Source organism: Branchiostoma lanceolatum, chromosome 9 (genome assembly GCF_035083965.1).
Source record: "Branchiostoma lanceolatum isolate klBraLanc5 chromosome 9, klBraLanc5.hap2, whole genome shotgun sequence".
NCBI classification, from domain to species: Eukaryota; Metazoa; Chordata; class Leptocardii; order Amphioxiformes; family Branchiostomatidae; genus Branchiostoma; species Branchiostoma lanceolatum.
In genome coordinates, this window is record NC_089730.1 from 21,594,034 (window position 1) to 21,617,463 (window position 23,430).

The 23,430-nt window shown below is 43.0% G+C and overlaps 1 protein-coding gene across 1 annotated transcript; it reads left to right on the plus strand.

Annotated features, from left to right (window-relative positions):
• The first annotated feature begins 15,759 nt into the window (after nucleotides 1-15,759).
• LOC136442097 (endonuclease domain-containing 1 protein-like) lies at nucleotides 15,760-22,272 on the plus strand. The gene is made up of 7 exons (XM_066438722.1): nucleotides 15,760-15,939; nucleotides 16,465-16,558; nucleotides 19,440-19,508; nucleotides 19,676-19,793; nucleotides 20,325-20,630; nucleotides 21,037-21,284; nucleotides 21,806-22,272. Exons 3-7 carry the CDS (start codon nucleotides 19,449-19,451, stop codon nucleotides 22,235-22,237), a joined length of 1,164 nt encoding a protein of 387 aa, XP_066294819.1. The 5' UTR covers nucleotides 15,760-15,939; nucleotides 16,465-16,558; nucleotides 19,440-19,448; the 3' UTR covers nucleotides 22,238-22,272.
• Nucleotides 22,273-23,430: the final 1,158 nt, after the last annotated feature.

Genomic DNA, 23,430 nt, shown 5'->3' on the forward strand with positions numbered 1-23,430 from the left:
TGTATTGTGCATTTGTAGAGCACTACTTTAACTCACGCTTCCTCTTGCTGCCAAGAAGTTGTAGAGCTAATACGTGTGGCGGTTATGTGGGGAATTTCTGTCACCTTTGCTGGTCTTTGCTTGGGCGGTGCACTGTGTATTGTGTTAACGCCATTCCAACCCACATCACCCAGCATAATAGGGGTGTCTCTTCCTACCTATTATGTTTGTTCATGTAAAATATTGAGGCTGCAGCTGGTTAGTGTACCAGACCCTTTTTTGAAACATGCCTGATACGGCTTTCGATTTTAAGACGTCTGCTGCACTTAGGCCCTGGTAAAATATCCTTTGCTCGCGGCACTGCTTTCATCATGTGCCATGTTTTAGCTCGCCGGATACATGACTCTGGCTTCAGCATTGGATGTATTGTGCCTTAGTTTGTAAGGCACTTCTTCACCTCACTTTTCCTCATTAAATGTTCGCCAAGAGGTCGTAGAGCTGTTATGGGTGGCACTTCAGGTGGGAATTTCTGTCGCCTTCGCCAGCCTTAGCTTGGGCGGTTCACAGCTAACAGTGCGTTATGTGACTGTCATTCCTAACCACATTACCCAGCATAGCTACCCTGGGAGATCATCTCTTCCTATCCGTTTCACGTCTGTCCATGTGAAATATCGAAGCTGTACCAGACCCTTCGTGCTTATTGAAACGTGTTGTCTGTAGTATGGCTCTTGCGATTTGTGGTATAAGAACGGGCCTAGGACTCATGACCATTAAGAGCAAACATTTTCGGTCAGTTTGCTCTCGGCACTGCTTTCATCATGTGCTGCCATGTTTTAGCCCGAGCTCATGATGGCTCTGGCTTCAGCCTTGGTGTATTGTGCCTTTGTAGAGCACTACTTTACCTCACGCTTCCTCTTCAAATGCTACCAAGAAGTTGTAGAGCTAATACGGGTGACGGTTCAGGCAGCAGTCGGCTAATTTCTGTCACCTTTGCCAGCCTTAGCTTGGGCAGTGTACGGCTAACAGTGCGTTATGTGACCACCTTACCCAGCATAGCTACCTGGTAGGGTCTTAATTCCTACATAGTCACTGTACCAGACCCTTCATGCCTATTGAAACGTGCTGTCTATAGTACGGCTCTTGCGATTTGTGGTATAACAATAGCACTCATGGCCATTAACTAAGAGCAGACTTTTTCGGTCAGTTTGCTCTCGGTCATGCTTTCGTCACGGTGCCGCCATGTTGTTTTTTTGCCACTGCTAACCCGAGCTATGAGTGGCTTCAGGCTTGGTGTGTTGTGCATTTATAGACCTCTACTTTAACTCACTTTTCATGTGTTGCGAAGAGGTAGAGCTAATACGGGTGGCGGTTCAGGCGGGGATTTTTGTCGTCTTTGCTTGGGCGGTTCACGGCTAACAGTGCGTTATCACAGTGACCGCCATTCCCAACCGCCTTACCCAGCATAGCTACCCCGGTAGGGTCTCTTCCTATCTTCCGTTTCTGTGAACTGTGGAGGGACTTCGAGTTAGAAATACATGTACTGAGGCTGCAGTGGTCAGTGTACTAGACACTTCGTGCCGCTGTTGCGGCATGTTGTCTATGGTATGAACGGCTCTTGATTTGTAAGATGTCTGCTGCACTTACGTCCTGGTAAAAGATCCTTTGAGCTGCTGCGGTATTTTTGTGTGTAAGAACAGAACTCATCCCCATTAAGTACTGTACCTTAGCACACAGTTGCACAACTTAGACTGTCAAAGCTGACTGTTTTCCACCAGATACAATGGCGGTATAGCAAAGACTATAAACGCATTTTTTTATGTCGGTTGAAATTTCCTGACTGCTATGTGGCAGAACATCCAGCTTACTCAGGGTGTGTTAGTCAGGGTTATTCTCCCAGCTGTCCAGCCTCTTGGAAACCCAGACTTCGGGGACTGTGCCTCTGGCCCAGTGGGGGCTGGTTCAGCTTAGCTAGATGAGTTCGCTGGATGTTAACGCCACCGCAGTCAGTCGGAATTTCACCGATAGTGTGTTTTGTCTTTGCATACCATTCAAAACAGCACTTAAGAAATGCACCCTTTCAGTCTTAAACATTGTTGTGGTGCTATTACTGGAAGGTCTCGACATAAAGTAAGCATTTCTGGTAACTGCAATGCTGTTTTCATAAATCGGACGGTATGTACAAGTATCGTGAGTATGCCGTGTAGCCACCATTGTTTAACTTATGCTGTCTTAGCTACTAGTGGTTTCACTGCTTGTTTTGGCGCCTTAAAAGTATTTTTGTTCAGCTGTATTAGACACTATTACATATATGTTCACCATACATTTTACATTTCCTTATTTCTAATTTCTTTTATCACTGAACCCGTCGCGGTGACACGGGCGACGATATATTGTCAGTGATGCCAAACATACACGTATCATGATCAAGTGGCTTAGTGATTTTATGCCCTACAAGGCTAGAAGGCCCATTTTCCAGGGCGGAAACATGTTCCTATATTTCTATTTCTCATATATTTTAGGGTCGGGGGACGAGGCGTCTGCTATATTCGCACACCCACATCGTGGCTTCAGATTATTTGATACAAGAATATAATCTAGACGACACATAATCCCTTTGTTAACATCACGCTGAGTGCATTGCATACCCCTGATTTCCACGAAGACCGTTCCCCACTTGTCTTGGTCATTTGATCCCTTAACTTGGAGGCTAAGGCAAGTGAACTCGGATGTTGGGTTTTATATGCTTAGCTTCTAATGCTTTGCTGTTCAACATTGTTTTCCAACATTGGTTTCCGCTTGCTTTGTAATGTTGATTACTGCTCCCTATGTTCAAATGATACATAACATAAGGGTGAACAGAAATGATGGGCACAGTATTCAGGAGGCAGAGCCCGGATCAATGCCCGTGTTCTTGGGTTAGTAGTTAAGTAATTCTTTATTCGGAAATACGAAAGAAAGTACATATAGGTCCCAAAGCCGTGTCTTGTGATGACCATACGTGCAGAGACGGACACAGATAAATCTACAGATAAAATACCAGTACTTATTTTCTTATAGAAAGATTACAGATTAAAATTGCACTTCGATAGAGTAGGTTTACTGGCTGTTCTGCAATAAAGTGTCTGTTCGCCACTGCGGCTCATGGCGCGCAGTCTATATGGAATATCTCTATGGTTTAGTCTGCTCTGCAGCAGTCTGGCTTAAACAGCTGGACCATCGGGCTCTCCTGTTGGAAGTGACCTGTTGAAAATCCTGCCGGGTGTAATTGTTCATATGTGTTGCAAGCAGCGCGGTTCCTTTCACAAGATGAGTGTCATCATGCAGATGATGTGGCTTTATGTCCTTGTTGTCCAGGAAACTCCAACCTTTCCTAGAACACAAGGTAGCCAGGTGTTACTTTACTTTGCCGTTATGCTAACTCAATCTCTGACCACAAAACTGGAGAAGCAGACTCTTTTGTGCAGTGATTTATTTTCTTAGGTCTCATTAATGATTATCATTATTTTCTTAGGTCTCATACTTCCTCATCATATGAAGCAAGGCAAAATCGTTATTCGGCCTAGGGCCATATTATGCATTTCGTGAGATATTCAGCATGTTTATCCCACAGCCCACGTCTCTCATAAAGATCATGGGCGTACACTTCTTCTTTTCGTTACTCTCGAACCACCCCTGAAGGGGTATCACTTAGGGGGGAAGGGTCAGGTCTAGCGGATTACGGCAGGGCGGCAGCGAGCCTGGCCTTAAAGGCCTCCACTGTCGGGGCTTGCACAACGTGCCCCGGCAGCGTGTTCCACTCTATAACTGTGCGAGGAAAAAAATCATAACTGTCGGTACGTGCTGGGATGAGCTGGTATTTGAGATTATGGCTACCTCTGGTACGCCTGAGGACTTCTGGTTTGAGATATTGTTCAGATGAAATGTTGATAGAACGAAGGGAAATCTTATATAAAGTAATCAACCACGCTTCTCGCATTCTGCACTCTAGCAGTGGCCATTGTATAATAAGACTGGTGTATTGTTCAATGATCTCTTAGCAGCTATGAAGCTGAATTCGAGACACATTACATTTCATTTAAAACAACTAGGCTTAGCTTAAAATCATACGCAATAATTAAGAAATACTTGTTAAAATGCGACAATACGCACAAGGAAACACGTTTGCCCTCAAGCATGGTGGTTACACTACTGGTATGTCTGGCACCTCTTACGATCTGAAAGCATGTGATGTCTAGTGCCCCAGGTATCATGTTGGTCAAGTGATGACTGGATTAGGCTCGCTTCATAAAAGAGACGACTCTCGTACGCGGCCAAGTCAACAACATATTAATGACGAGTTTCGTCATGCAGGGCGTCATTAATATATAGAATAGAATTGTGCCTTATCTAGTGCCCTGTGGGACTTCGGACGAAATTTCTTTCCAATCTGAGGATTTGGCGTGATGTTGGACGGCACTAACTTTGGTAGGAAAGAAAACTGCATGTCCATGGCATGATGTACCCCACATCAACTTGGTATGATTTATCCTACCAAACGCGCGTACGCCTTACTAAAATCAGTAGCCTTGTTATAACACTTCTAAGGGATTAGGTGCTAAGGACTATATAGTTTAACAAGCTAGTTAGATAGTCAACCGTTGACATTCCCTTTCTGCTGCCAAACTGGTTAGGATCGACCACTTTGGTGATATCCAGGAGAACCCACTTAGTGATATAGGCTTTAAATTTCAAGGCCTCCATGAGAATCGAAGTTGAAGATTTTGGTCTTTAAAGTTTCAAGAGAGGCTTTTATGGAACAGTGGTTACAATGGCTTGTTTCCATTGAGTTGGGACACACTCTTTCTCTAATAATAGTCAAAATGATAATATGGACTGTTCTAAGTTTATTCGACAGAACTAAGGTTTGCTGCAATTTACAACGAAATCATTGCACGTCTTTGTACCTACTGCCCCCTTGTCGTTTGTTTTGCTGCTATTTTCCTAAGATATTTTAACACATGAGTCTCCATTCTTATGTTCTGATTTAAGTACAGCTTGCAGTTAACTTAACTACGAGGCTACTTATGAGACCTTACAGGGACATTCCTTGTCTTGGTTTTACAAAATATGAAGTTTTGTTGTCAAATACACACACAAAAAATTACTTGCCTCCGTTGGCACAAGAATGCCATTGTGATTGCTAGCTTTTTTTCCAGTGAAGAAGTCTTTTATTCCTATTAGTAGTCATTTAGATGATCAGATTATGGAATCTGGTATCGATAGTGACATCAGCATTGACCTCCACCCCATGGAAAGCTGGGTGGTCGCGCCCGGTCTCCGTCACATCGATCACCCTCAATGTCACCCTCCTCTCAACCTCCTGCTCTCCTGGTGGAACCTTTGGTTTCTGGCCTGTTGTGTAAAAATAATGCAAACAGGGCAGTCAGCGACGGCACGCTTCATGCTCTGCTCTCTCTCCTGTCCTGTTCTCGTGTCTGAATAATATGCTATAGCTGACCATATATCGTTACACTTGCCACCAAGAACCGTGTGATTCTTTTTGTTAACATCATAAGTCAGCTGATAGATAAAAATCAGTACATCAACTTACATCGATATATTGTGCAGGTGGGACTCCCCGACTGCGCCTCCGCGATCTTCTGTTCCCTCCTCTCAGCCTCAGGTGCTCATCATGGAACCGCTGGTTTCTGGCCTGTAGTGTAAGAAGAGTGCAAACAGGGCAGTCAGCGATGGCACACTTCATGCCCTTTACCCACAATGCTAAGAACCATACAATTCTTTTTGTTAACATCATAAGTCAGCTGATGATAAAATCAGTACATCAACTTATATCTTGTAGGTGGAACTCCCCGACTGCGCATCCGCGATGTTCTGTCCCCTCCTCTAATAACGTTCATCGGATTGTTGCAAAGTAGTCAGGGTTCTAGAAAGTGAACTGTATTGTCGTCCTGTGAAGATAAATTCAATAGAATCTGTAGAGTTTGAAGAGGAATTGAATGAAGAAATGCTTACGTGGTTGGCTGCGGCGTTGGCTGGACGGGTGGACCATTGGCAGGTGGTTATTTCTGTGCACCACAAAATGAACTGTTCTGCTAACTGCGAGTACAATTATTCCCGTAAGCTAGAGCAGTTGTATTGGCAATCAAATTCTCACCTTCAGCTGATCCTGGACAGGAAAAAACGGCAAAAATACTATTTTGCCCGCGTCATTGAGTCTGGTTATGACTAGATTCCTCTTAAGAATTCTACGGTAACAGTTACAACTGTTACAAGAAAAGGACACCAACCGTTGTTTTCATCGCGCAACCGCAAGATCTCTGCGTCTTTCCTCTGCAAGTATTTGTAAACAAAATTTGTTACCATCAATAATGATTGCCAATCAATAAGGATAGATAAAGAAGTTGCAAATGGTGAAAACTGTATTGATTATTCTGTGGAAAACTTATAACAATCTTAAGCAACATCTTGTCTGGTTAAGGAAATAATACGGCTAAGCTAACAACAACCCACCAGCGCCATATAAAGTCAGCTAGTAACTGGATTCCTTCTAATAATTCCATAGTTGCAAGAAAAAGAAACCAACCGTTGTTCTCATTCCGCAAGCGGATTATCTCAGCTCAACATCCTTCCTCTGCAAATATTTGTAAAGAAAATTTGTTACCATCAAGAATAATTGCCAGTCGATAAGGGTAGATTAAGATATTGCAAAATGTGAAATCTGCATTAATCATTCATTGGAATACTTATGATCTACACCATAACAATTGTGGCAAACAGTTTCACTGATATTTCCAAGATACGAATCAGTCCACATCCACTGGTTAAGGAAATATTAGAAAGGAGAAACCAAAAATACAGGTGTTGGTTAACTGCTGCCAACTTCTTTGCCACGTCCTCGTCCCCTTTCGGACCTAATGCATTGAGCACCATCTTCCATAGAGTAGGGTGTTCTATGTAAGAATCAGTTACAACAGCTACCAGAAAAGGACACCAACCGTTGTTTTCATTCTGGAGTCTGAGATTCTCAGCGTCTTTCCTCTGCAAATATATGTGAACAAAATGTGTTACCATCAAAACTGGTAAAGAATTGAAGAAGAATTTGTGAATCGTGAAAACTGTATTGAGCATTCAGTGGAAAATGTATGCTCTACACCATAACAATGGTGACGAACAATTCAACTGAACATTTATAAGATAAGAATCAGTCCACATCCACTGGTTAAGGAAATATCAGATCAGGGCTGAGACAAAAAAAATACAACTGTTTTTAACTGCCGCAAATTTTTCGCCACGTCCTCGTCCTCTTTCGGTCCTAATGCCCTGAGCATCATCCTCCCTAGACTAGGGTGTTGGATGTAAGCCTGTCTTCATACAGAGTAGCACGAAAAGTAGGCAACTCAGGATATGATTAATATTCATTGCCTTCTCTTCTATAAGTAGGTCAAGGTGGAAATCAGCCGGTCAGCAGAATAAATCGCACCACTTCTTCGAATCTTGCATCTTCTATCCACTCCTTCTGATCAGCACTTGACAAAACCTTTAAGCCGGCGTCACAATTCATGCGAGCGTCGCCCGAATTTGTAGATCGCCGGAAGCTCGCCGAATTTCAAATTCGCCCGAGCGTCGACCGTATTTTTCAATGAAAATCTCGGGTGACGTTCGACGAACGTTAACACTAAAAACTAAAATTCCCATGAGATGGTACCATCTCTTGGACATGGACGAAGTCGGAATAGACTAACCTGGTAAAGGCCAATATATTTGGATCAACTTTGATTTCAAAAAATCGCCCGAAGCCCGCGTAATCGACAGGACGTCGGCCGTACGTCGGCCGAAAATCACATTTGAAGCTCGCCAACACGTCGGCCGAGCTTATTTTCTTATTTGTGACGGGGGCTTTAGCTCTGCTAGTTAGAACAGTTGTAGTTATCTATTGCATCTTATTCGTAAACATTTTTCAGACTAAGTCCTGAACGATGTTATGGTTAGATTATACTCTCATGTGTTACTGCCTTCCGCAATCTGATGACTATATATTACTGCACAGTTCCTAGATGCTCATTTCTTACCTATGCTAAGACTTCGTCCTGTATTTTGTATTTAGACTTGTACTCAGTCCTGTCTCAATTAGACTAGTTGGTCCTAGACTATGACTCGCTACTCAGGAATATCAGTCAGTCTGTTTCACGAATTTTTACTACTATTTTTACAGAACCGCATAGAGTCTGCCATTGCCCTGGTAATTTCTGCCAAATAAGAACGTTATTATAATTATCATACACATGCACAGTCATGCACACGCACATTTTTTTTGCTAACATCATAAGTCAGTTGATAGATAAAATCAGTACATCAACTTACAGCGTGTTGGTGGGACGCCTCTAGTGACCCTTTCTGACCTCCGGTCGCCTCCCCGCAGTCGCCTGTTTTCATTGTGGTGTCTGATGTTCCTCGCCTGTAGTGTAAAAAGAATGCAAACAGGGCAGTAAGTGATGTCCAACTTCATCCCCTTTGCCCACAATGCTAAGATTGTGGCTGAAATAGTCTGACAGCCGGAACTGGATGTCGTTTGTAAGTGTGCATTGGATAAAGAGTGTCGGAAGGTGGGAAATACATTATTAAATGGAAATCTGTCATCCCTTTGTTCAGCTATCCTCCTTGAAAGATTTTCAAGATTTACAAGTAGTACTCTACCTTTCAGTGTTGAGGTATTGAATGAATATTATAAGAAGTACTCTTTGGTAAATAGGTAAGGCTGCGTTGGTATTGATGTATGTGGGTGAAAATGTTGCAAAATAAAATAAGATACTTACGAGTGGCATCGGGAGCGTCTGTGTAGGCGGGGCGGGCTGTAAGGCAGAGGCGGGCTTGGGTTGTGCTGGGATGACGACTGGTTGAATCACTGCAACTGGCTGCAGGGCACAAACATGAACACGTGTAAACTGGTTTATCATAACAATGGTAATAATAGTATTGGACAAAAACCGCGAAGATAAAACCACCTGGAACATTTCTGCATTTACAGTAGCATACTTACGGGCGGTGGGTCTTGAAGAGGTACCGGTGGAGCGGTCTGGTTCTGGGGCTGGTTCTGAGGCTGTTGCTGTTTATTGTTAATTTTTTTGGTTTAAGCATTTACAAAATGTACAAAGTTGACCAGTGATACACCCCCCCCCCAACAAATTGCTAAGTGGTGTACAATATGATCAGTTCCTTAACCTACACACACACACATTTGGAGATAGATACACACAAAACTTTACCTCTGATCCACTCCCTCACACTGTCTCATGGGTGGTGGGCAGGTGTAAGCTCCACTGTCTCCTCACACTGTGTTGACGTCTGTATGAATAAATAAAGAAAAACGAATGTCAGCATAAATCGTATGAACTTCACTGCTTTATCATTGTGCACCCAACCACATCATGACTGTCTTGTATTATATGGCAACAGAAACGAGAGGAAATAAATACACAATTTACCTCTGATCCATTCCTGACTTGTGAAGGTCTCGTGACTTATGGGTGGTTGGCAGGTGGCGTGTTGGCGTCTGTATAAATAACGGAAAACGAATGTCAGCACAAATCATATGAAATTCACTGCTTTATCATTGTGCACCCAATCACATGACTGTCTTGTATTATATGGCAACAGAACACGAGAGGAAATAAATACACAATTTACCTCTGATCCATTCCTGACTTGTGAAGGTAAAATAACGGAAATAACGGAAATAACATGTCAGCATAAAATCTAGAAATTTGGAGATAGATACAGAAAAAACTTTACCTCTGATCCATTCCCTCACACTGTCTCATGGGTGGTGGGCAGGTTGTAGCTCCACCGTCACCACTATCTCCTCACACTGTGTTGACGTCTGTATGAATAGATAAAGGAAAAACAAATGCCAGCATAAATCATATGAAATTCACTGCTTTATCATTGCGCACCCGATTCACACGATTGGCTTGTACTACAAGTAGAATCCGCTTATTTGCACTTTATTTTGTGGTTTTGGTATCATTTTACGGAATTCACAAAATGAATTCAAAGTTGACCAGTGATATACCCCCCTTACACCAACAAAATTGCTCAGAGGTACATGTGACAAAATATATCAAAGAAGTTCTGCTGCAATTCTACCATAACGTACCAGGGTGCTTAAATTGACCTTGCCTTATATACACACACATACGCAAAATGTTTTTACCTCCGTTGCCATTCTTCGCTTGAGTGATCAGTTGCCAAGGGGATGGGATCTAGGAACATTCTCTTTGGGTGATGGTCTTAACACTGTCTGTATAAATAAAGGAAAGATTGGCTAACAAGTAGAATCCGCTTGTTTGGTTCAAGTATTTACAAAATGTACAAAACTGACCAGTGATACAACCCCCTCCCCCCCCCCCCCAACAAATTGCTCAATGGTACATGTGACACGAAAACACAAATTTTTTTTACCTCCGTTGCCATTCTGCGCCAAGGGGTGATGGTCACACTGTCTAGATGTCTCACTGTCTCGATGGTCACACTTTCTAGATGGTCACACTTTCTAGATGTCTCAATTGTCATACTGTCTCGATGTCTGTATGAATAAAGGAAAACAAAAGAGCATCGAATTATATGAAATTCACTGCTTTATCATTGTGCACCCCACCCACATCACCGGCCTGTACTATATGGCAACAGGAACAATACACAAGAGGTTTAAGTATTTACAAAATGTACAAAGCTGACCAGTGATACAACCCCCTCCCCCCCCCCAACAAATTTATCAGTGGTACATGTGACAAAATATGAAGTTCTGCTATCAAATACAGCCAAAAAAAAATTACCTCCATTGGCACAGGATTGTAATCTTGTAAGTCGGTGGAACTCGATGGAACTCGGTGGAACCCGGAGGAATAGTTCACACTCCTTCGATGTCTGTATGAATAAAGGAAAACTAATGATTATATGAAACTTAATGCTTAATCGCTGTACACCCCACCCACACGGCTGGCTTGTGCTATTTGCCATGGCGTCATTCTCCTCTCACAGCTGTTCGATGGTAAGAGTGGCACTCCTGCCTCCGTCTCCTTCTTCTTTCTGTTGTGGCCGCCTTCATGTTGTTAAAGATTATACTGGAAAGAAGGACTGCTTCCTGTACTCCGTTCTGCATGCGGGAACTTTGTGTGCCGCCATGTGCGAGTGTCTAGACGTGCGAGAGGGTGCACAAGGGGTGGGGCGACTGGGGCCAACTCGTGAGTTTATAACAACTATACTCTCTAGTATTCTATACTTGTTTCCTGATCTCTCCACTGTAATCAATTGTATCTCTCCACTGTAATCAATTGTTAATTGTCAAAATAATTGCCACACGATACCGCTAGATACATTAAGGTTTCAAACATGGGTGAAAATATATTCGAAGCCAAAGAAAAAATGTGTGAAATAGATAAATGATGCACTCCTTTACCTCTGATCGACTCCCTCACACTGTCTCATGGGTGGTGTCTCACTGTCTCACTCAAACGGCAGTCACACTGTATTGACGTCTGTATAAATAGATAAAGAAAAACACATAAAATCATATGAAATTCATTGCTTTATCATTGTGCACCCACCCACATGACTGTCTTGTATTAAATGGCAACAAAACACAAGAGGAGATAAATACGCAATTTACCTCTGATCCATTCCTGTCTTATGGGTGGTTGGCAGGTGGTGTGTTGGCGTCTGTATAAATAAAGGAAAACAAATGAGCATAAGATTATATGAAATTCACTGCTTTATCACTGTGCACCCCACCCACATGACTAGCTAACAAATAGAATCCGCTTATTTGGTTCAAGTATTTACAAAATGTACAAAATTGACCAGTGATACACCCCCTCCCCCCAACAAATTGCTCAGTGGTACATGTGACACGAAAACACAAATTTTTACCTCCGTTGCCATTCTGCGTGTGATCAGTTGCCAAGGGGTGATGGTAACTGTTTTACCAGTTAGCAGCTGGGATGTCAGCCACTCTGAGGTGTTGTTTTAACTGATCTTTGAAGCGCTTCCATACACACACACACAAAAAAAACTTTACCTCTGTTGGTACGGGACATGGTGGAACGTTCCCTTCGGGTGGAATACATGGTCTTCACATCACACTCCTTCGATGTCTGTATAAATAAAGGAAAACTAATGACTATATGAAATTTAATGCTTAATCATTGTGCACCCCACCCACACGGCTGGCTTGTACTATTTACCATGGCGTCATTCTCCTCTCCCAGCTGTTCGATGGTAAGAGTGGCACTCTTGCCTCCGTCTCCTTCTTCTTTCTGTTGTGGCCGCCTTCATTTTGTTGAAGATTATGCTGTCTTTCCGGAGAGGCCAAATGCGGGTTGGGCGTGGGGATGTAGAGTGTAACAAACCAGCGGTTGGGAATGGGGAGGGTGGAGAGTTAAACCTGTTGTTTAAAACTTTCAATGGTTGCAGCCGCGGCTGGAACTTCGGGCTATTCCATTCCTCGATCGTCCGTGGGAAGAAGGACTGCTTCCTGTACTCCGTTCTGCATGCGGGAACTTTGTGTGCCGCCATGTGCGAGTGTCTAGACGTGCGAGATGGTGCACCAAGGGGTGGGGCCAACTCGTGAGTTTATAGTTTATCATAATATAATAATAATCTTTATTGCATGTTCGTTCCCCAGGGGGATAAATGCACAGGCAACTATACTCTCTAGTATACTATACTTGTCTCCTGATCTCTCCACTGTAATGAATTGTTAATTGTCAAAATAATTGCCACACGATACCGGTAGATACATTAAGGTTTCAAACATAAACATGGGTGAAAATATACTCGAAGCCAAAGAAAAAATGTGTGAAATAGATAAATGATGAACTCCTTCTTCCACTCTTGTGTCTTTTCCCGATCTGACAGATATGGTTTTAGTTTGTAGTGGACAATATTTGCAATGAACCTTTTCATGCCCAGCGTACACTTAGTTCTTTCCTTGAAAGTTTATTCGATTAAAATACATCGTAGCCCATGGGGCTAAAAAATTGCGTATTTCATTACAAGTAGAAATTGGTCAGAATCACTAGTATTGTCCTTACAAACATCATCAGCGGAACACATACAATATACATACACATTAAAATTGGTCAGAATCTCTAGTACTGTCCTTACACACATCATCACCGAACCACATTCAATATACATACACAACAAAATAAACTCTATCTTACATGGTCGATGCGATAGGTAATAAGATGTCTGTATAAACAAGTAGCTCTTGACCTGTGTTAAACGAGCCCCATTTGCGAATCAGCCATCGTCTTGTAGTTGCACTGCTGTCCACTGGTGTGACTGTATACACTATCAGGGTGATTAAAAAACATCCGGAATCCAAGTGAATCCAATGAGGTTGAAACCATACCCATAGGAGAAAAGTAATTCCATTTCAAACTGATTTTCCAATGGTTATGTGGTTCAGGGTGTTAACGTTGAAAGAAAAGCTTCTAATCTTCCGAGTAGGCTCTAGCGGTCTATTGTTAATGCAAAAACAAACATACTCTTACGTATTATGAATCTGTCTTGGAGATGACAGACAGAGCGAAAGGTTAAGGACATGGGCTATTTTATCAGAAATGTTAGAACTAATGATCTTTAGAAAGTGATTGTCAATATTATCCCAGCCGTACGCTTTTGAAATGTCCAGGTCGGAGATATATAGTTCAACCTCAGATTTTGTATCAGAACGTAGAACAGTTTGTAGATCCTCCTTGCTTGTATCTGTTTAGACTTAGTCTTCTATTTTCCAGTCTCGAGCAGTCTAGGTACTGTTCCTATTCCCAGCTAACTCCTCTGGCATATTATGTTAAGTCAGTTTATTTCATTAATTCTTACTATTTTGCCAGCACCATATATAGTCTGATAGTGACTAGCTTCCTCTTAAGAATTCTACAGTATCTGTTTCAACTGTTAGTGTTACAAGAAACAATACACCAACCGTTGTTTTCGTTTCTGAGGAGGAGGATTTCAGCATCTTTCCTCTGCAGATATTTGTAAAAAAAATTTGTTACCATCACAATCGATTGCCAACCCATAAGGGAAGATAAAGATTTTGCAAGTTGTGCAAATAGTACATTAATCATTCAGTGGAAACCTTATGGTCTTAGACACCATAACAATTGTGGCGAACAGTCTATTTCACCAATTCCTACTATTTTTCCAGCGCCATATAGAGTCTTTATCATTACCTCAAAGATAAAGTCTCTTTTGTTTGGTGTCATTTCGAAGCAGGATTAGATTGTAACACAGCACAATAGAAATATAATAGTTCTTACCTGATCAGCGCACAGTGTGGTGCACTTCGAACACGTGCAAGACAAATCAGCAGACAATGGCACCTTGTTGTCCAGACTGGGAATCTATCAACTAGAGAATCATCATTGCATTTTGATGAACAAAGCCAATAGAGTATTGCTGGGAGGGGGTTGTATCGACGGCGGTCAGAAGACAAAGGTAACCCGTTAATTAGCTTGAAATCTCTTTTGTTCGGGCAACAAAATGTCATTCTGAAGCAAGATTAGATTGTAACACACAGCACAATGGAAATATTATTGGTCTTACCGGCTTTTCACTATCCAGAACAAAGGAGTTCGAGCCCTACAGATACAGAAGCCATTGATTAGCTTGAAATCTATTTTGTTCGGGCAACAAAATGTCATTCTGAAGCAAGAGTAGATTGTAACACACGGCACAATAGAAATATGATTGGTCTTACCGGCTTTTCAGTGCACAAGTGCACAAGGCAACACTTCGAACAATGGATCCTTCTTTGTTCCGACAACAAGCGATCCGGTTCCCCTGTTGGCGTCTTCTTGAGATGCCGTAAGTAATGAAGAACCTACTCCGTCACGATCAGCTGGGATGGTAAAAAAATGGCGTAACCATGGAGATATACAACAATGACGTATCTAGGTCTTTCTGACTCTTGACTGACTTTTTCTTTTTCTGACTTTTGAGGTTAACAAAATGTCATTCTGAAGCAAGATTAGATTGTAACACACAGTACAATAGAAATATAATTGGTCTTACCGGCTTTTCAGCTGCTTTTGCCTAACAAGATACAGTTTGTCACGTCCTGACGTGTGGGGTCTGTCTATTTAGGCCGAATTTCTACTCTTTCCGGCCACGTCAGTTGCGGGCATAATAGAGGCCAGGTGTGTTTGTGTTTTGATGATGATATTTGGTATTTTGGTAGAGGTTGACAAAAGAAGGAAATCGGCTAGATTTTCGGGCCCCTTGGCTGCTTTCCAGATATTATGGTGCTGCAGTAGAGCTTCCGGTTTTGATATCTCGTATTGGAAAAGCTATGGTGCCGAGTTTTGGTTGGCAGATAGCTCTTGTGGTCTGGAAGAAGTATTTCATAATAATGCCAGTATCAGACTCTGGTTTTCCTGTAGCTTTGTTTCAAGGACCAAAATATATAGTGAGTTTAAACATTTTCATGGGGCCTAGAGTACTGTATTGTTTGTTTTTGTCCGCTTCCGCCGGTGCCAGTCGGGGATCTGTAAATGGCGAATAAAATTCCGTGAAAACGTATAAAATAACCGGCCAGTACGCTCAAAACAAGCCGACTGCTACATCTGCTTGGAGATCAGGCTCATTTAGCCTCGACTGAATAGAATAGTCCCAAAACTGTACATGTATGACGTAAGATGACGTAGAGGAAGTAAAGAGTTCGCAGTGAGTGTAAGTGTAGGGTCAAAGTTCTGGAGGGACGTTGGTATGATGTCTCGTCATTTCAATGGCAAAGACTCACGACTGATGAGTTGAAGACCGGTGACTTTGAGTGTTCAAGATTGGTTAAAATTCACAAATTAGGACCTAGGATTGTCAGCAACGTTCCATCGGAGCGCCGATCTCAGCCCGGCGGTGAACAAGTGAAGCAGCTACCGTCCACTTTGTGTGCGATCCTCGGTTCGTCTTACCTATTCATTATCTTCGCCAAGAGGGTTATGTTTTAGTTGTGCCACGTACACGTTGCACCGATGGATCGCAGGGCGTTCCTACTTATGCTTGGGTCACATTTCTAATCCGTGCCCCGGCCGGGCAGTCTTTGGGAACGAAAAGTATGATATAAAGGACAATAAAAAAAACACAAAATGTACCAAAATTATTTAAGAGCATAGCTTGTGCCTATTCATTGACATACACTTTAATTTTTCGTCCGGGCCCCGGTTGGGAAAGGTGACCCTACCATAAGGCTGCCGCTTAGTCTCATTCGCAGCCTTCTCGGGGTGCTGGCGTTCATTTTGGCCAGGTTCTGGCCCATGTTGACAATCGCTAATCGGCACCCCTCCCCTAAAATGAACGCCAGAGCCCCTAGAAGGCTGCTAAGGGCTACGTGGCAAGCTCCTGTAGAAAAGCCCTGTGTGCCACCGTGCACGTGCAACGTGTCAGAAAAACCGGTTCCAACCGTCCCAACCGCCACTTTTCTTCTAGTATTCGCGAGGGCAGGTCGGTACCTGTCGTACTCTTCGGTCCAATTTCTTAGCGAGTGGCTTCACCAAGCCCTACAACAAATCCTACAACGCAGGTGAGTGCGTCATAATTATAAAACCGCAGGTGAGACTAGGAAAGGTGAAAAAGACAACACAAGTTGTGATTATGATAATCTTTTAAAGGTTACAAACTTCTTCATACTAAACACTTCTGCATTCGACATTTGCACCGTCATAGAAATGCTAAAATGTTTAGACATAGCAACAGTAGCCCACCTGTGTCAAAAAATGTTTAAGAAACCTGCTCTATATGAACATTTTTGGTCACTTTTGCAAGTCTTGTCTTGTGGGCGTGACCAAAAGCTGAGGTCATACCTTGTTAGGTACAAACGTTTTTCTAACACTGCGGTTTAGCATCTGATAGGTGTTTTTCCAGCTATCTAGCGCAACGACTAATCAAAGAAATAAAATGTTTTAACAATTGGTATGTATTCACAACCTTGTAAGATTTGATACAACCCTGTAAGATTTGACGGGGGAGGGGTCTCGGTTGTGTATATGACGTTTCTCATCACGTATACATCGAGTAGTTGATTTAGAGATTGCGGAATGCCTCTGCTGAAATATATAAACTTTACTCTTTTTTGGATTCAAAAAGTACTAACATTAAACCAGAGTAATGCAGGGGTAATGAGAAAATTTTGCTCGCCTAAATGGGTGTAACAGGGCACGCCTAGCTTAGATATCTGCAGGTTACCTTTGCCTGGACAACATCGGTCCAACAACAATGTACACTGCCTAAAGGTATAACAGATGATGTCACTAGTCCCTCTTTTCAGCATGCATAGCTTACCATAAGTAATGTTATTGTATCTGATTTTACGGTCGCGCCAAAAAAGTACATCAATTTTCAATGGGGTAACAAACGCAGTACTTATCGAAGGGGCCCAAATTCATTCATTCATTTAAATACTTGCAAAGCCACATGGCAAATGTCATCTAATTCAAATTCAAAGAAGACTTTTGACTAACAAATTACTTAGCTGCTTTTGCCTAACAAGTTTCCTAGCTGCTTTTGCCTAACAGATTACCTAGTTGCTTTTGCCTAACAAATTACGTAGCTGCTTTTGCCTAACAAGTAACCTAGCTGCTTTTGCCTAACAGGGTGCCTAGCTGCTTTTGCCTAACAAGGTGCCTAGCTGCTTTTGCCTAACAGGGTGCCTAGCTGCTTTTGCCTAACAGGGTGCCTAGCTGCTTTTGCCTAACAAATTACGTAGCTGCTTTTGCCTAACAAATTACGTAGCTGCTTTTGCCTAACAAGGTGCCTAGCTGCTTTTGCCTAACAGAGTGCCTAGCTGCTTTTGCCTAACAAATTACCTAGCTGCTTTTGCCTAACAAGGTGCCTAGCTGCATTTGCCTAACAAGTTACCGAGCTGCTTTTGCCTTACAAGTTGCCTAGCTGCTTTTGCCTAACAAGATGCCCAGCTGCTTTTGCCTTACAAGTTGCCTAGCTGCTTTTGCCTAACAAGTTGCCTAGCTGCTTTTGCCTTACAAGTTGCCTAGATACTTTTGCCTAACAGGGTGCCTAGCTGCTTTTGCCTAACAAGGTGCCTGGCTACTTTTGCCTAACAAGGTGCCTTGCTGCTTTTGCCTAACAAGTTGTCTAGCTGCTTTGCCTAACAAGGTGCCTAGCTGCTTTTGCCTAACAAGTTGCCTTGATGCTTTTGCCTAACCAGTTGTCTTGCTGCTTTAGCCTAACAAGTTGCCTAGCTGCTTTAGCCTAACAAATTGCCTAGCTGCTTTTGCCTAACAAGTTGTCTAGCTACTTTTGCCTAACAAGGTACCTTGCTGCTTTTGCCTAACAAGTTGTCTAGCTGCTTTTGCCTAACAAGGTACCTTGCTGCTTTTGCCTAACAAGTTGTCTTGCTGCTTTAGCCTAACCAGTTGTCTTGCTGCTTTAGCCTAACAAATTGCCTAGCTGCTTTTGCCTAACAATGTGCCTTGCTGCTTTTGCCTAACAAGGTACCTTGCTGATTTTGCCTAACAAGGTGCCTAGCTGATTTTGCCTAACAAGGTACCTTGCTGCTTTTGCCTAACAAGTTGTCTAGCTGCTTTTGCCTAACAACTTGTCTAGCTGCTTTGCCTAAAAAGTTGTCTAGCTGCTTTTGCCTAACAAAGTGCCTAGCTGCTTTTGCCTAACAGGGTGCCTAGCTGCTTTGCCTAACAAGTTGTCTAGCTGCTTTTGCCTAACAAGTTGTCTAGCTACTTTTGCCTAACATGGTGCCTAGCTGCTTTTGCCTAACAAATTGCCTAGCTGCTTTTGCCTAACAATGTGCCTTGCTGCTTTTGCCTAACAAGGTGCCTAGCTGCTTTTGCCTAACAAGGTGCCTAGCTGCTTTTGCCTAACAAGGTGCCAATATGTTTTTGCCTAACAAGGTGCCTAGCTGCTTTTGCCTAACAAGTTGCCTAGCTGCTTTTGCCTAACAAGTTGCCTAGCTGCTTTTGCCTGACAAGGTGCCTATATGTTTTATGCCTAACAAGATGCCTAGCTGCTTTTGCCTAACAAGTTGCCTAGCTGCTTTTGCCTAACAAGTTGCCTAGCTGTTTTTGCCTAACAAGGTGCCTATATGTTTTTGCCTAACAAGGTGCCTAGCTGCTTTTGCCTAGCAGGGTGCCTAGCTGCTTTTGCCTAACAGTTGCCTAGCTGCTTTTGCCTAACAGGGTGCCTAGCTGCTTTTGCCTAACAAGGTGCCTAGTGCTTTTGGCAAACACATACATAAATACGCGCACATACACAGACGCAGACAATCACACACACAAACCAAGACACAGACATACCCACTTAGACACATATACTCACGCACAAACACACACACTCAAGACAGACACATACGCACATACACCCAGAATACGTCCATTTTTGATGTACCGAGCACGCCAATTAACAACAAGTAACTGACCATTCACCGCCTACAGGGTACTACGATGTATGAGCACAAAGGCAAGCTGTTCGCACTTGGATTTCTAGGAGCTGCTGCTGTACTGGTAAGTCGTGCGATTTTGTTTTCGTGCTTGATTAGCTAGGAAACTATTAACAAATTTTAATCATTTTAAAAAACCACGGCGAAAAAAAGTCACCCTCCTACCCTTTCTCTATTTGATACCCAATTGCTTGAGTAACCTTTTTTCCTATGTCTACATTTGGACTGCAGGTATACGTATGGGTGCCTCGAATCCATCCCATCGAAGAAGGCGGGGAGGCTGACGTGTACAGTGCAGAGGATGATCTTGCTGAATCCCGTTCGAAAGCGAAATGCAGCCTACATGATAGTGAGTCATTCGTTTAAAGTAAAGGTTAATTCACATCCGTCATACATATAGGATACATACGTTTATGACCTGTTGATAGAAAATTCAGGGCAGTCTTGGGACAGCCATGGATGTGCTGTACAAAGTTCTAGTTGACTAGTGACAGAAAAGGTTGCGGTAGATCTTTGTCGACGGTCGGTACTGTATGATAGCTTTGCTGAAGTCCTACTACAATAGATACGAGCTACGATTGCGACTTAGTGTCGGTCCATAAAACGTCCTAAATGTCATACTGTTATATGCTTTGTTGATTAAACACAGCTAAAGTACAACATAACACAACTCAACAAGCGTGCTGCCCGATGAACTCATACGGCTGCTTTGTTCTTTAAAAGTATTCTACAACTGCTCTGTAGAGGATTAAAATCAGTTAGAAAGCATATAAATTCAAATTCTATTACAACCTGCCCTGGCATAACTGTCACTGCTTAGGATATGGATGCCTTTAAGCCTTATATTCAGTAATTTGCTTTTTTGTCGTTATAATTACAGAACCAGATATAGGACAGGTTCCTATTACAGGAACGTGTTCGAAGAGGTGTTCCAAAATGAAGCACGACTGTGGAAAGTTCTTTGTAGGGGAGCCATGGCCGCCCAGCAGCTACGGAAACTCCGGGTCAAGGTCTGACTCCTGTCAGATCTGCCAGATACAGGGGAACGAATACAGGTTTGCCACGTTGTACAACACAAAGTATCGGATTCCCGAGTACACGGCGGCAGTTATTCAAAGGGAGAAAGGCGCTAAACAGTCGGAGAGACCGAAAGACGATTACGTTCTATGGAAACGCGTTCAGCTAGGTAAGTGTGGTATCCGACCGTCCCTTGCGCACTGGTGACTGGGTTAACACACGCGTTTTTGGAGGGGGACTGGGTTTACACACGCGTTTTTGGAGGGGGGGCAAGTCGCGTTTTTGGTGTATGTAAATCAGAGGTTGTACAAATTTTGTACATGTTGGTCAGTTAACTACTTGTCCTGTTGCGTCCACGATAGTTGAGGTCAGATCCTGGATCACTGTAGAAACTCTAAGCCCAATCTTCAAACGCGTTGTCGGCTTCGACTTGGGCGGAGTCGACCGAAGACCGTGAAAACAGAAATTAAAATGCGACTCACACCTGTCACACACAAGGCCATCGCACCCCCACCACCACTGCGCACCAAGGAGGTGTCAACGCATAAATTGATGACATGTTCTTTTGTGTACAGGTTTGTGCAGTGAGAACTTCCGTGAGAAACATCCGAAGTGTAAGCCGTTGTGCGACGTTTCAATGCCATGGGGGTTCTACAATACGCTCTTGAGGCAGTGTGGAGCCTGCCAAGCTTTGTCGGGAGACCTCGACGGTTGTTCTGAAAAAATAGGTGTTGAAAGGGGGCATCTCGACCCCAGTCAAATCAACAACCAGGACGAGGCCACAATGAATGCCACTTTCAGCATGATCAACATGGCTCCTCAGGTAAGGCCTCTAATATGTAGATAATCTACGCAGCCAAGTCTAAATGACTTCATTGGCTGGTGGTGTCCTTCGGCCTTGTTCTGTTCAAACATGGTGGTTTTAGAGGCTTCTTTCCGTGTGGTGAGCATTAGGCCACACCAATTTAATTTCTTGGTTAACCGATTTTTATTTCTAATTTTAGCAACAAAAAAATCATGAAAACAGAAGGCTGGGGTGAAAACTTGCACCTGACCCTGTTCACTCCCTGAAACTGTGTGCACCAAAATAAAAACACTTCTCTGAGATTCTGTTTTCATGTTGTTTTTCCAATCTAGCATTTTTTTAATTTTATTTTCTTATTCCGTTAACCAAGAAATTAACTTGGTGTGGCCTTAGGACGAAGTTTGGCGATTGTTTCGGGAGCGAATGTGTGGATATTGTATGATTTCTTGTATAAGTGAATGTATTGAAGTGTATTAACCGAGACCTACATTTACAACATGTCTATTGATTATTGTAGATTTGCCGTTTCTCTTTCGCAGGCTAATCTGTTCAATGGTGGCCCTTGGAACCTGCTTGAAGGCGAAATCATGCTGTTGGCTCAGGAGGTATTCAAAAACAAAAATAAATACCTTTACATCATCACGGGGACAAAGATGAGTGAGAATAAGCACGATAAATGGGTGAAAGGTCGCGTGCTCTTCCCCAAGTACTTCTGGAAGGCCGTGTGTTACACTGGGAAGGATGGTGCCGGCACCGGGGCATTCGGAATGGGGGTCTACGGACTGAACGACAACAACACTAAGAAGAAGGACTTGGAGTCCAATATGTCAAGTTTGCCTGCGTTTAACAAGTGGCTCTATGGTGCAAATACAAAGAAACACATCTTCCAGGGTTCGGTTTGCGCTGAAGATGGCATACAGGTGTGGAAGCCAAAACTGAGGGAAGCAAATGAGCTCGATGATGAGTTATAATTACAATACGTGTGCCGGTGTTGATGACCACGTAACTTGTTTGCTTGGGCTTGCGCTTTGTTAAGGTTTTACCTGTTTTGTCCCTGAATGTTTGTTCCTTTTACAATCATGGAGTGATCAATTTGTTTTCCTTGTGTGGTGGAGGGGGGGCACCCTATACGCCGTTTCACTTTGTACTCTTTTGGGCGGCGTTTGGAGAACGCGCAAAGCGCTGTACATATGCGCCAAAAATGATTACTCAAGCAACTGGATAAGATTTTGAAACAGTCAGACGTTTCAGACAGTATCCACTGTCTTTCGTCAGTGACTAACGATAGAAGTGAGAACACCAGCTTTATACCAAAACTCTGAAAAGGTATGTTAATGAGGTAAAGACAATTTAGGATGTCTTGAAGTAGTCTTCAAAAAGAAGATTAATTCAAGACAAAGTTATGCCAATAGTTCAATTAGCTACTGTTGTTCTAGTACAGTAACTAAATGTTGCTTGTCCGGGGGTGGGGGGTGGTGGGCAGTGCATTATCCCAGGTGCCTGAAAGTTGAACGCGTAGACCTCCTTTCCTGTTGAGGGCGGGGTTGTACATCCTCTCATATATTGCTTCTCTAATTCCCCGTTCGAACCAGCGTTCTTCACGATCTAGGATGTCCGTGGATTCGAAATTGAATGAGTGTCCCTGGTTGTGTTTTAGATGGTGGTAAATGGCAGAGGAGTATCGGTTAGCGCTCTTTCTGCAATGTTCCTTGTACCTTTCTTTTAGTGGTCGACTTGTCTCCCCAATGTACATGTTATTGTAGTTCGGTTCCTTACATTTCACTATACATATGTATTATGTGGCTGGTTGACAAATATTCCGGGAAGTCCACGAATCATCTGTGGAATGTTTCGCGCACGCGTAGTTACCATCTAGAATCCCATAGGAGGCCCGCGTCCTACAGGACTGTCAGGCCCGGGTCAATTGAGATAAGGCAGACCCCCTCCCAGTGAATATTCATTGTGTATCAACTCTCACTGGGCTCGCGGCATGTTATGATATCGCTGCGACCGTAACTGGATTTGTGCTACCACTGGCTTAAAGGTGCCCTAAGCGATTTCAGGGGGTAAAACCTGAAATATTCTGGAGAAGGCAATTCTATTTGGTGAGGTTGCAATTTACATTTACTTCCCTATATTAGCACATCTGCATCATTATTTCATA